Here is a 14,538-nt window from a genome sequence, read left to right on the forward strand (position 1 = left end):
TGTGGTTATTCAGGTGAAAACACAGGACAGTTTACAAATAATGTGCCAGGTGCTGATTCAGCACGCGCCACGTCCAAGGCCCTGTGGGAGGCCGCAGCCGTAGGAACGAATCGAATCGGGCGTGATTCCCGCCCCTGAGATGCTGCTGAGTCTCCCGGGCTAACAAGTCGCTGCACGACGGCCAGGCTGGATCCAGGAGGTAGCACCGCGGTGGGCCTGGGCCCCACCTCCCTCCTCCCGTCCCTCCTCCCGTCCCTCCTCCCGTCCCTCCTCCCGGTCCTCTGACTCCTCCAGCCTTCGAGCGGGCGCTGCCCTGTCCGTGGAGCCTGCCCAGACCAGCCTGCCCGCGTGGTAGCCCCACCTCTTCCTCCTGCCTCCCCGCCCTCTCTCCCTCTGCCCCTTCCCCTGTTCTACGTTTCGCCATAGCATTACCACCAGCTGCTACACTGTGTTTTCAGTGTACACCTAGGTGTTCCTCGTCTGCCTGCACCGGAACATAAGCTCTTACAAGTCAGGAGGCTTCTGTCTCTTTTGTTCACGTGTATCCGGAGCAGCTAGAATCGCGCCCGTCACTAGTGGGCGCCCAGTGGGTGTGTGAGCTTGAGAGCGACACCGAGCAGGCAGCAGGGTTCAGGACCCAAGAGCACATGGTGACAGTAGCTTCACAGCGGCTTCATTCTCTGCTCTCAGGACAGATGGAGGCGAGGATTGGTGAGGATTCAGACAAACTTTGAAGCAGAAGGAGCGAAATGGAAACATCTGTTTGTGCAGCCATGTGCTGTTTCTGTGAGGGGTGTGCGAATTTCACGTTTTATGAGGAGGCGTGTTATCATGAAAAGAAGAGAGGTGGGCTCTAGACTCCCACGTACCTGGTGCCCGATGCCAGGCCCTCTTGCGCTCCCTCAGCGTTGCCTGGGGCGGCTTCTCCGGGTCCACTTTCTTCATCTAGAAAATGGTCCCTCCTTTCTTGACTTCGGTAGAAACCAGTTGTTAACACGTAAGGTGCCTCGCACTGTTTATGGTACATGGTAGGTGCTCCAGATGTATTAATTCTCTTTCCATTCATGTTTTTCACTTAATCTTTTCTTAGAGGTGTTTTTCTATGAAACACAGAGTTTTCCAAGTGGAAAGGATTCTGCTTACATTCTGTTGTGTATAGTCATGATTCTGTTTTTCTGATAGTAATTATTGAATTGCTAGAAATGCGGGGGAAGATTTTAGAAGCTCAGCCAGCCTTTAACTTCCCTGAATGAATTCCCGTGGCCCCTCTGCTGGCTCTGTGTGGCCGCCATGGGGGAGGGGCTGGGGGGGGCTCCAGCGACTTGTTTCCAGGTTTCCATCCTCCTTCGCTGTGTCTCCCTCAGCCCTTACGTCGTGAAGTGAGGGTGGCGCTAGGGCCCTGCCTCAGAGGGCAGCGAGACGACCTGTGTGAGGCGCCTGTCCCTCCTCCTGCCATCACCTGTTAGCAGTCGCCTTTCTCACAATAAGTTGTTCCTTTGGGGACTGCTGACTGCAATTTTATTATTGAGAGAGTTGGGAAAAGGTCAGGCTTTAGGGAGCTAAAGGAAAAGTCTGCATTTTCCATTTCTGCATCGCTCAGGGTTTGTTGTTTTCCACAAATAAGATCTTTTATTTGTCACCATTAAAAGTCTGAATTTTAAACAGATTCTTAGACTGGTGGCTCATATCCATCAGCTGGTTCAACTTTAGCACCTGTCTCGTCCCCAGTAGCTTTTCCAGGACTACTACCTTCACCATGTAGCTCCGTGAGTTTTCCCAGTTCAAACTTGGGCTTCCTCAGCATTTTTACTTTTCTAACGAAGACATCATGGACCTCTTCTGTGTCTTTTCCAATGCTGTCTGGAATCAATTTATTGACCACCTCTTTCAAGTCATTTGTCTGCTCCTCTCTGGTCGTGATTTCCATCATCTTCTTCTGGGCCTGGTGGACTTGCTGGTGCTGGGCATAAGAGGTCTTCCCGAATCTGATTGTTGCATTTTTTAGTAAAACCCACACAGAATAGACGAAGCAAATAACCATCGGTAGTCTTGACATCCACGTGAGCTTCAGTCATGGTCTGCCATTTTTTGACCCTGGAGCACATTTTGTCACACGTAAGATCCATGCCACGGAAATTAGTCAGGCAGTTTTTGCCCTGAACATCCTCGGTAATTAGCTTGAATTTTCTAAATGCAGCCTCATCATTCTGCAGATCAGCAGGGATCACTTCAAAAACACGACCCTTGAGGCCATCAGATGTGATTTTGGTTCCTTGAGTTCTCGTGACCAGTGTTTTCCCAATATTTCTTATATTGAACATAGCTGGTACTTTCACATCATACCAATCTTTCTTAGGAAATTGGTCAACCACTTTCTTCTTGGCTCCCTTTTTGCTGCCTTTCGTAAGACGCTTGTTATTGCTGACCGCCAGGGTGCTGCTCAGAGAGCCAAAAGGCTGGATCACTCAGGATTTATTTTTAAACATTTCCTTGTATCAGCAATGTGCTCTCTCCTTCATTAGCTTCAAGAAGGAGCTTTCCCCAGCCCCACAGATGTGAGATCAGGGGCCTTCAAGGCAGGGTAGGAAGCAGCAACTGTGCAGTTTCTATATGGACGTGTCACAGACACTGCCTCCGTCTCCACTTGGGGATCCAGAGGGAATGCTTGGCAGGGTCAGGCAGCTTGAAAATCTTCCCAGCAAGGCTGCGTGACTCTGATAGTAGCACCCAAACATCCAGTTTAGATGGCCAGGAGTAGAGTGGGCAGTGAGGCTTGACTTTGCTGTTTAAACAGATCCAGAGTGCTCCTTGTTTCTGGTCATGTCAGGGTAGGTCTCCTCTCTGAAAACAACAAAAACATGCTAGATAAAATATATTAAAATTCACCTTAAAAAATCAAAGAACTGAAAACATAGTGGGAAACTTCTAGGCCAATTTTGATTGAAAGTCTGTGCCCAGAGAGGTAAGAAGTTTGTAGAAGGCTCTTTAGCTCCCAGGACATTTGCCAGCTTTGTGTGCTTGGGCTTTTGTCTAGGAGTGCCAAGAGGGGAGGGGACAGACGCCGGGAATCCCCGGAGTCTTATGGACCATCCTGCAGGTATTGAGCGGGAATCCCAAAGAACTAACCTCTTAGAAAAGGATGAATCGGAATTAAATTGGTGCCCCAAACCTCATGCAGGCGACTAGAAAGAAAAGAAAAACAAGTGTGAGAATGGGCACCACAGACTGCCCCTCACAGCTCTGCACCCCAGAGACACATAGACAAGGGGCCCATGACCTTGGTTGGAGCTGATCCTCGATTGGCAGTGCCGCTGGGGGCTGAGCAGAAGCAAACTGCCCTCTGATGGATGGAGGACAAGTTTGTACTAGGCCTCAGGGAACCTCCACAAATAATTTTTCAAAAGCATCAGCCAGTATACAGTCAAAGGTGACCAAGCTTGTCAGGAAAAATGGCAACGTGAGTGAGAAACAGCAGGGGGAAAAATACCAGCTTATCTGCCTAGATTTCAGATGTTGGAATTATAAAACACAGATTTGAAATGACTTTATTTATACAATATTTAGATAAATAAATGACAAGCTTGAAAGTATTTGCTGGGAATAGGAAACTGAAAAATTGAAAGATTTGGAAAAAGAACCAAGGAGAGCTTCGCTGTTGAGTATGATAATCAGTTAGCCACTTATAGGTGTTTAAATGTAAATTAAGATATTCAGTTTGTTAGTCACACTAGCTACATGTGGCTATTGGCTATCTTATTAGACCACATACATATAAATACTTCCATCATTGTAGGAAGTGCTATTAGACAGGACTATTCTAGAACTTCAATAGCCAAAATTAAAAACTCAGTGTACATGTCTGGCAGCAAGTTAGGTGCAATGGAGGAGAAAAGTTAGGCATTAGAAGATAGATCAGAAAAACAATATCCAGAATGCAGCACAGATAGCTAAAAAAGATGAGAAAAGATTAAAAGAATAAAGGGTTAAAAAAAAAAAGAAGTAAGTGACATAGCAGATACATTGGGACAGTCTAATTGCATGTTTAATTGCAGTCCTCAAAGGAGAGAAGAGAGGAAATGTAAGCGATGACAGCTAAACATTTTAAGGACTGTTTTTGTCAGACACTAATCCATAGATTCAGGAGACTCAGATAATTCTGAGCAGATAAATAAAAATAAATCCACATCTGTTCTCTGGAGGTTATTTCTATGTTTCTGTGCGAGTTCAGTTCATACCTATTTGTTAAACTTAAAAATGTTTTACATGCTTTTTTGTGTACATGTTATATTTCACAATAAAATGTGTTTTTTAAAAAAATTGATCCACTTGCATTATCAGAGGGGACATTACATTAAGTGACCTATATATGTACTTTATTAAAAATTTTAAGAGATAGTAACTGGTTGAAGGAATTCTATAAACTCATTGAGATCATGGGGTATATGTTCTGAGTGTCTGATAAAAAGTATGGAAACATCCCTGGATGATACTCAGATGGAGAACACAGAAATCACCCTCCCATTTGATGATGGTCCCTAAGAGTACCAGCTGCCACCTATCACCTCCCATGATGAATTGCATCAGGTAGCTGTTGTATATAGGCTGGGTCTGGGTAGGTTATGATACAGAGGTGGCGGGGAGTGCAGAGCAGGTGGTGAGGCAGGAGTGGGTAGTCGGCAGAGAGTCGCAGCCCCCACACCTCACTTCCGCGCGGTCTGTCCCTGCTGCACAGAGTTCACTTTATGGAGCCGCTTTTTTTTTTCTGTAAAAGATTTTAAATTTCTTAAAATTTCTTTAAAAATGCTAAATAAAATCACTTAAAATCATTTTTGTTTGCTTTAGTTATGGAATCTTTCAACCAACTAGTATTTATTGAGACCCTGCAATAAACTTGCAATGTGAATATTCACCAGTGAGCAGACACACAGACTCTGCCCTCAGCTAGGTTACAGTTTCATTAGGTGCATTCATTGAGGTGGGGATAATGCATAGAGAGAGTTCCCAATAACAAGTGTTTCGCCCCTAAGAATGCAACGTGTTTTTAAAATCACACATTTTAGAGGGAAAATAATTTGATAGAATTTAATGATACATACAGTTAAGTGGTAAAATAGGTTCATGTATTGTTCTGAAACACTTGGACGATCTCCTTGGGGCTAGACATCTCTACTTTAAAATGAGTAGGCTGCTGCAGATAATTTGTTAAGTCTTGATTTCATACTCTGGCCAGCTTTGCACAGAGGGGATGTATCTTGTGTGTTGTTACGCCTTTAAATAACATTTTCCCCTTTCTCTCTCTCTCTCTCTCTCTCTCTCTCTCTCTCTCTCTCTCTCTCTCTCTCTCTGTCTCACACACACACACGCCTTTGAAATGTTTAGTCCTTTTTTAAAAGGCTTAACTAATATGGTATTTCTTGATTATTGTTTTATATAGTAGCCCGTGCTATTGATATGTTTGTGTAATGTCTCTATAATTTATCATAAGAGCAAGTCCTATTTTCCTGCATGTGAAAATGTGAGATATGATTGAACGGCTCATTGATAAACTCATTGTGTAATGGCTTACTTCTGCTCTATCATTGTCTTTAAATGAATGTGCCTTTGTTGAATTAGGGCCGAAAAAGTTAAGCAGCCGTGGCTTCCCTGACAGTTCTGTGCCTGCTGTGAAAACAATTTGTTTCGAGGTGGTTCTCCCACATACCACATGTTATAAAAGATTGTTTTTGCCAACTTTGTATTTGGTGGGTAAAAAGGGGTTATCTGACCAGTCTAAGATATGGATACAATGTATTGTCTGGGACTGAACTTTTTTTTTAATGTGCTTATTAGAAAAAGTCGTTAGTGTGCTAGCTGCCTGTCTGGAAAGTGAGAATCAAAATGCTCAGAGGATTGGAGCAGCTGCGCTTTGGGCTCTGATTCACAATTACCAAAAGGTCAGTTTTTAAAATCGTTGTTGTCCCTAGGGGGCAAACACCAAGGCTCTCGAGACGTCAGAGGACTGTCAGCAAGGAAAAAATCAAAGTCAAAGATAGTGTTGCCTTTGTGCATTCAAACCATTAGTAAACAATCTGTCAAAATCTTTCACGTAATCATTTCAAAAGGAGGTGTCTCAGTTCCAAGTGTTTCTCTCTTGAGTGAATTCTCCCTGTTAATATAACTTGATTTGCCATATTGGTACAATGCTAGTATGAACTGTTTCTTCTAAAAGACGGGTCAAGGAAAAATTCATCTTGAAATCAGGCCGAACAATGAAGTTTTATCCAGTTGCGGGATTCGCCTTTCTCTAGGACGCGTCATCACTGAACTTTGAAGTCAGCTCAGTCCTTGTAAGGCTGCGGCAGAGGGCCGGCCCCAGGGGAACGGCCAGCAGGTGGGACTTGCACCTGCTCTCTCTGGCGTCTGGTCTTCTCTTTGATGGCAGACGTCTCACTCCTGAGAGAGATACCTGTGTGTACCTAGTGGCTGAGTAGTGGCCAGGTGACAGTGTTAGGACAGATGGCCATCCCCAAACGGTGCTCACGCAGCTGGCCGTCCCTGGTGCGCGCTGGCTGGTGTCAGCACTCGTGAGGACAGAGGCCGCTCTTGTCACTGTCACCCCTGTACCCCCAGGGCTCAGCACGGGGTTGTGCACTTTGGAGTCGCTCAGTAAGTACTTGTTGACCAACTGACCGACTGCTAGTATTGCGTATCCTTGATCTGAAATCTGAGGTTTGAGGAAATAATGAAATACTGGAACTGGGATGGCATAGTTTAAAATAGCAAATTGAGATCAGGGGAGAAGGGGGAAAAGGGGAGGGAAGGAAGAACGTGGGACAGTAGAGTAAGAATCAAGTCAGATAGGGAAGGGTGTGGGCGGTGGCACAGCGGGATGGACTAGTGTAGACTCTCCAGCTACATCACTCTCTTCGGTAGCATCCAGTTTAATACTGCAGTCAACAAGTGCAGACTTAGTACTGTGCTATCCTGATTCTTAAACACATGGGAATAAATCTAATTGGTGGATTGCTCTATATTATCCCAGGCAAAAACAACTTTGAAAAATCCATCAGTAAAAAGAAGAGTGGATGAAGCATATTCCACAGCAAAGAAAAGTAAGTTTTATTATTAAAGAGATTATAGTTAAACTTGGAAGCTGTTCACTGAATTCTCTGATTAATGATATATTTGGACAGTTCACAGCAAAATGGCAGTTTCTACACTGATGTTTTACACTGATGTTTGAGGAGCTTCTATGTTGAAGCATTGTAAAGTGTGCCAATATTTGGTCCATGTTTTTCATTGTAACATTTTTTAAAATAATAAAATGTTCTAATAGATGAATGTTTGAGATACAGTATTTTCTTAAGACATGTCAGTGATCTTTCTCCAACTCATTTTTTTGTATCAAATTTCTTTTTGCCAGTGGCTACCACTGTGCTAAAGTGTGTTCTTATGTGATAAGAACTAGGCCCAATTAGAATTGACCTTGAACAGAAAATGTTGATCTAACGTCAGGGAGTTGAATTACAGTCTTCCAAGAATAGATCCCGTTGCCCCTGCATCCACTCGGTCCTGTGATGTGATCATGATATGAGGCAGCGTTTTCCTCTCAAAGTGCATTTTTCATTTTAAGTGATACCGGTTTTCAATGAGCATTATTCTCTAAACCTTTTTTCCGCTAAGATACTGAACTGTGTCTTTCCTGTACTGTTCTGTGTCTGTTGGTTATTAATTTGTGTTTTTATAGTGTAATTTTTTGTAAGTGGTTTGGTTTTGGGTTTTTTTTCCCCCCCTTCGGTTTGTTTCTAGCTATGACCATGAGTTTCTAGAGGCAGTGAATGTTTGAATTTATGTGGTAGGAGGGGTGGTATGTAAAAAGACCAAGGCATTCATTTGGGATCATAGGTAATAGTGTCCATTATGGAGGTATATTGCTTTTTGTTTATACTCTGTGGCTAAACCAGTAATTAAAAATAAATTCCATAACTTCTTAATTTTTAAAGTGTTTAATATTTTAAGTATTAAATTTAAAAATATTCTTATAATGCTAGCACATCAAGAATTGGAATAGAACTTTGTCACAGATAATCCTATTCACGTGTGTTTGTGTGTGTGTCTACTGTTCAGTGCAGTGCTAAAGTTTAATAAATTGCTCTTCTGTGCTCTAATTTTTCTATCTCAGCTTTCTTAAACTCAGAAGAAACCCCTCTAAATGCCTATTATTTGAAATGTCTTGAAAACCTTGTGCAGCAACTTAACTCTTCGTGAGCGCTCTGAGATGCTTTGCCCCGAAGCCAGCGGCCACCGGACAGGTGAGCCAACCTTGAAGCAAGTTGTGTGTAGACCTGTCCCTGAAGACGTGCTAAGCCTCTGCATCAAAGGGCATAGAGAGTCCTGGGAACACAAACATTTTTTTTTTCTATGCAATGTGTTTTGTAAAAATCCTATTTATCAGTTATTTAATAAAATATTTTTAGCAACTGAAAATTGACTAATAATTGCTGCTTACAGGCTTTTATCAGTCTCATGAATATAAATTTTAGGCATGGAAAGAAGACATTGTGTTCTGATTTCCTTTTTTAAAAAAATTTTTACGTGAAGTTTGGCTCATCAATACAAGTCCTTATTTTTCAAAGCATACACATCAGTGAAGGAATATTTGTAGTAAACGTGTATAATTTTGTGAGTAGCTTCTTTTTGCAATTTTTAGTGATAGTAATTCCTTTCCATATGATTTATAAATGTGTTATATTTTATTATTTTCACCTTTCAACCTCTGAAATGTTGTGTAATAAAAAAGGAAGAAATAGTGTTTATGGTCATGTACCGTGGCCTGGGTTCAAATTCTGTCTCAGCTCAGAACATCATGAAGAACAGGAATGTGAAAAATCTAGCAGGAGCAACTCTGTCGAGGCCTCCTCACATAACTCTTAACTAACATGTAGTTCTGAACTCGGAACTTAAGGTTGGGAGTTCCCTGGCGGTCCAGTGGTTAGGACTCGGCGCTTTCACTGCTGTGGCCCAGGTTCAGTCCCTCATCGGGGAACTAAGATCCTGCATATACATACACATACACCATACACATATATACACACTCATTATTTAGGGAAAAATTTTCTAATTAAATTATGGTTAACAAGAAAAAGAAAAAAAGCCTTTTTTATTAAGTACTGTTAGCAAATTGCTATCATTAATAAAATAAGCCATGTGATGTTATTTACGCTAGAAGCATGGGGACAAAATATATGTTAAATGCTGAAATAGAAGCAGATAAATTTGTAGTTTCTGAAAGTTATTCCTTAGAGATCTGAAAAATAGATCTAGGAAGTTCAGAAGTTTCTGGATAGCCCAAATTAATTTGAAGCAATGGACATGCCAATATTCTGAAAAATTCTAAGAGCAGGAATCTTAGGAATTATTTCTTCCTTTTTTCCTGGTTTCTTATATTCTATGTCATTTTCTTGGTATTACCTTTAAGCCCTCATTGATGAATGATAGAACGGATTTCTCTGTAACTTCCATTTAAAGAGCTCTTTCTATGTCACAGGCAGTATTCTCCAAACGTTTATTATTTAATCTGTCTTTCTCTAAAATACTACCGTTGTACCTGTGTTAGAGGTGAGTGAACGCAGTGGCTAGGTGATCCGTTTGTGGGTGGTGAAGAGGGAAGTTGAGGTTGGAACCCAGGATAACTGCTGACAGCCCTCAGGGTTTTAACCACTGTGCTCTGCTGCCTTTTTTTCTCATTGAAATCCCTGTCTTTGTGTTTGGATCTTACGGATAACTTACATTTTTCTACAAAACTTGGGTCTCTCAGGGAAGTGATCACTTCCTTTATGGTTCATTGATTGATTGATTCACGTCTCAGAGTTTGCTTTGCCTCATGCCTTTGGAATCGGAGAGAACTGTAATTGATTATGTTCCCTAGCAGTTCAAGGTAGTACTACAGGGGGATTTGTAACCCAGCAGGGATGTTACCTGCTGAAGCCCAGGAGCCCTGGAAAGAGGGAGAGAGGTCGTGGCTTCAGGAGAACATGCCCGGGGTGTGAACCGCAGGGGCACGTGGTGTTCCAGGGCCCTGCTTTGTGTGCAGCCAACCAGTGAGGAAGCTGTCAAGCAGAAGATCCTTGAGGTGACCGGCCCACTGTTTCAGCAACTGCCATGGTACTACCTTGGGGACCCACCAGCATCAGAATCCCCCAGGATGCTTGTTGAAATGCAGATTCCTGGGCCCACTGAAGCATAGTCTTAGGCCTGTGTCTAGAATTGTTAGTAAACTCGCCAGGTGATCTTTACGCTCACCGCAATTGGAGAAGCACTGATTAATCCCCTGACTTTACAGAAAACTGCCTAGAACATGAAACTGGCTTAACACCACTCGATGACTTAGTGAGGAAATCAGAACTTGAATCTGGGTCTCTGGAACGCTAGTCAAGTGTTCTTTCTTTCTTAGGCAGAGGTCCAGAAAGCAGGTGTCGGGAACTAATTCATGCCTTACGGTCTGCAGATTTCCAATTTCTGGCCTCTTTGGTTGGTTGCGTCAGCGTGTGTCTGTGCTAAGAGTGAGCGCGAAGACTGTGCCGTGTTAACCAGGGCGGGCAGACGTTGGTCCTGAGGCATCTGTATTTAAGGCCTTGAGCAGCCTGGGGGACGAGGCAGCCCCTGGTTTTGAAAACAGAGGAAACAAGTAGAATAATTAGCTGACCTAGTTGGAGCCTTTCCCCACTCTTCCTAAAATCGCTTTCAGAAGTGAGTAACTGGATGTACTTTTCTTTGGTATTCTGTAAATAATGGAGTGAAAAATAGAATTTGACCGTTTAACTGCAGGTCGCCAATTTTCCTTTGTAGTGTTAAATTACTACAGATGATGAGTATGTTTTCCATCATTAGTCTTTGTGGCTGCACCTTGTCTACCCCCCATTTCCTGAGATCTGCTGCTTGACCCATGACGTTTCTCACATTTGGCAGATTGATGAGTAAGAATAATGATTGGCATTCCTGTTCCTGCCCTACGAGGTGTGCCCACAGTTCTTTTGGGGAACGTGGCAAAGTGGTTAAGGGCATAGGGCTCTGGAGTCATATGGACCTGGGGCCAGCCCTGGCCTCACCCTGCACAGCTGCAGGGACCTGAGACAGCCTCCAGGCCATTTCTTCCGCTGTCACTGGGGATAAGTATACCCACCTTGTAAAGTTGGGGAGAGGATTGAGTGCCCAGTCTTCTCTGTGTACCTGGTACATAGCTGATTGTCTCTTAGATGTTACCAGTGATTGATTATTCTTACAGTCTCAGAAATGTATCTCTCTTTCATTAAAACATTAACTCTTTTGTGTCCTTTCAATGCTTCTCTCCCTTTGGGGAGGGGGATGTGCTGGAAACTGAGTTTTGTTTTCAGAACTAAGGCTCCCACATTCCAAAAAGATCATCTGTTTCTGGTGGAGGTGCACGTCCACAGTCCTGAGGTCGCTAAAGGCACAGACATTGAGCAAGTCGTCTAAGTCTTGCAAAGCACTGCATAGTGGTGCTAAATACACCTGGGTGACCTGATGCTTTTTCTTCTTCGGCTCATCAGGTTGTCTTGATTGAATGTCAGTTGGTGAAATATTGCTCTTTCTCCGTTTGAATTGTGAAAATGGAAAATACAAGAAATTATAACCTTAGCAGCCGAAAGAAAATCTTAGCTTACAGAATCCATCAGTTTGGGAGCAGACCTTTTCCTGTTGCCACCTGTTGTTGAGCTGTGTGATCTAGGAAGTTAGGGGAATGGATGATAAAAGGCCATTGTTTCTGTGAATTAGGAAACTTAGTTTTGGGGAACTTAGAGCTTATTTTTCTTAAGTCAGAAGTTATTCCTCACAGGAAATTCCTTATAAAACTCAGGTAACAAGTCTCATACATAGGCTCGGGATGTACGGAAGACCATGCCAAGACCTGGGGTTCTGAGGCTTGGCAGCGAGACGCGAGGGGCTCGGCATGATCCTGTTTTAACTGTTCCCAACAACGTTCACCTTTGCGTTTCATTGGCTCCTTCTGCATTTGGGAAATCCGCTTCAGAAAAAAAATCTGCTTTTTTTAAAACGGCGTTTCATAAAAGATCCATATGGTAACATTCAATAAATTTCTTTTTAACTAATTTCAAGCCAAGAGGAATGTCTGTGTTTTAATGTAGACTCCAAGGGGAAAATTCTTTCATGCGTTTCTTCTTTTCCAGTAACGTCTCTTTCCCTGTGGCTTTACCCGTGGCCGCAGCTGTGCCTTTGGAGCGTCTGCGTCCCATTTGGTTCATTCATCTGCGCAGCAGTGCTCCGCGTTCTGGTAGCAGATTGCTTGCAGTTCTGGAAACATGACTTCCTCAGATACTCTGTTAGAACATTCTTCCCTTGGCTTACCCTGGGAAGAGACAGATTATAAAGTGGAAAACTATTTTTAATTGTTTTCTGGTGATATTTGTAAAGATTGGATCGCAAAGAATCAGTTTATGGATATGATAGCTCTTATAAAAATTTACCTCTTATATCTGTTAGGAAAAGCCATGATTGCAGAGTAGAAAGTCCAAAATAATAATGGCTTCCTTGAGAGAAGAGTTTCTTTTTCTGTTTTTTGTTTTTTTCCACAGCCAGCAAGCTCCCCGCCGCCACCCCGGGGTGGGGTGCAGTCCTTGGCTGACAGTGTCCTCAGGGGCTCAAGTGCCCATCCTTTGATGCATTCTTCGTTCAGCAAGTTACCACGTGGACATCTGGAAGGAAAAGAACTCCCCCAGCTGCCTATTGCGCCTTTCAGGAGGCTTCCCAAAAGAGCAGTCTCACAACTTGCCCTGAGGTCCTTGGACAGAACAGTGTGTTGACTACAAGGGAAGCGAAGGGCTGTAGCCCTTCAGCGGGGCTCGCTGCACGTTTAGTGCCACAGGCCTCTGCCGGGCAGGAAGGAGCAAGGGGTTCCGTTAGGCAGCCACCAGTCCCTGCCCCGCTGGCCAGCGTTCTAGCTGATTTAAGAGAAAGACATGATACAGCCAGAAGTTAAAGTATTATGTTCCCAAATTAAAAGTAAGAGGTTAGATGCTTATTGAATTTATTCGATCTGCGTTTAGACTTTGTGATTAAGTCTAGTTGCGTTTAGAACTGGAAATAATACTGTCAGAGAATAAAGTAAGATCACTTCCTGGTGTGGGTTTATCCCCATGACAGGAAAGCCTTCAGTTGTCAGAACCCACCTGCTTATCACAGAGAAATATGGCTGTGAAGACAGAGTAGTTGGTCTGAGCAGTTGCCAGCATTCTCAATGATAGTTTAATTAATCAAAAAATTAATTGGAAAATTAAAAAATATATGTACTTTAACCATTTATTTCAAATATGTAAATATGTGTTCATTACCCAGTCTCTTAATAAGGGCTGAGGCCTTTTTTGAAGGTAGTTCCTTCACTGATGTTGTGTTTTTTGGGGCATAAATCACATCTCTGGACAATTTCCAATTTCAGTTTCTGGAAGTGGAGAAAAAACTAAGACACTTACTAAGCGATCTAAACGTCAACCTCTTCCAGATTTTTCTTTACCATCTTATCCAAGAATTCTTCCAGATTTCTATTATTTCTGACTTTCTTTCGTAGTTAACTCACCACACCAGATTCAACAGCAATTTGTGACTCCTTGTTTCTAATTCTTTGCAAAGCATCCAGCTTAGCTCTTATAGAAATAATTATTTTTCATCTTACCGCTGTCCTTAGTATTTAACCAAATTCTGTAATTACAGTAAGGAGTCCAAGTGGTACAGATGTTTTAGGAACAAGTACAGCCAGATCCTGGTCAGTATGAAACTCGCCGAGTGGAAGCCAGAGAGGCCTGTGCTGGAGGGAGGTCCACTCGCCCCTGTGCTCCTGTGCTCTGGCGTTGGTTGGCCGGTATGTTTATTGGGAAAATGGGGAGAATTGTTTAAGCTTAGCAAATCCGTTCTCTGGTGGCCAACAAGGAGAGGTTATACTGTGAGCTTTGAAGATTTCCTGAACCTTTGAACATCCTCCTGTTTGTTTCTGTGGCTAATTCTTGCCTGGCTCCCTGTATGAGACACAAAGAAGGCCAGAGGTTAAAGGACACGGGTCCTTGTTGGACATTATTCTCAACTCACCTTGTACCTTCTTCACAGTCTCTGGCTTGCTTATCCGTGCCCTGTCTTCTCCTGCCTCTTTGATTGAATTCTCTAACTTTCCTCCCCCTGTGTGCCTCCACCCACCTTTACGTTTCCATTTCTGCCTGCTTTTAAAGGCTAAGACCAAATGTCACGTCTCCCGTGAAGCTGTGTCAGATTCCCCAGCTGGCAGGAAAGTCTTTACTCTTTGAGTTTCCACACCAATTTTAGTTGTTTTTCTTTTTTTCTTTTTCTTTTCACTTTTATATCACTTAGCGCTTTTCACCTTGTATTATACTCACTTGCATAAAGTCATTGTTCCCACCGTCTGCTTCAAAACAGGACTTCTGACTGAGCTTGTGACTCCATGCCTCCCACAATGCCTCACAAAGCAGGTGTTCAGTTTATATTTATTTACATGAATGAATGAATGAGTGGATG

The 14,538-nt window shown here is 43.0% G+C and overlaps 1 protein-coding gene and 1 pseudogene across 2 annotated transcripts in view; one reads left to right on the plus strand and one right to left on the minus strand.

Moving 5' to 3' along the window:
* RTTN (rotatin) overlaps positions 1-13,753 on the plus strand; it is a 141,451-nt gene extending 127,698 nt beyond the window's left edge. Inside the window, exons 47-50 of one of the 2 annotated variants that reach the window (XM_061169804.1) lie at positions 5,830-5,933; positions 7,022-7,091; positions 8,162-8,291; positions 12,594-13,005. In XM_061169804.1, the coding sequence (XP_061025787.1) occupies positions 5,830-5,933; positions 7,022-7,091; positions 8,162-8,247 (260 nt within the window). In that variant the 3' untranslated portion in view covers positions 8,248-8,291; positions 12,594-13,005. Of the gene's footprint in view, positions 1-5,829; positions 5,934-7,021; positions 7,092-8,161; positions 8,292-12,593; positions 13,006-13,725 lie in introns of those variants that run through there. The other variant, XM_061169803.1, reaches the window with a different exon arrangement.
* Positions 1,670-3,174, minus strand: LOC133075535 (small ribosomal subunit protein eS1-like; annotated as a pseudogene).
* Positions 13,754-14,538: the final 785 nt, after the last annotated feature.

This window comes from Eubalaena glacialis, chromosome 15 (genome assembly GCF_028564815.1).
Source record: "Eubalaena glacialis isolate mEubGla1 chromosome 15, mEubGla1.1.hap2.+ XY, whole genome shotgun sequence".
NCBI lineage: Eukaryota > Metazoa > Chordata > Mammalia > Artiodactyla > Balaenidae > Eubalaena > Eubalaena glacialis.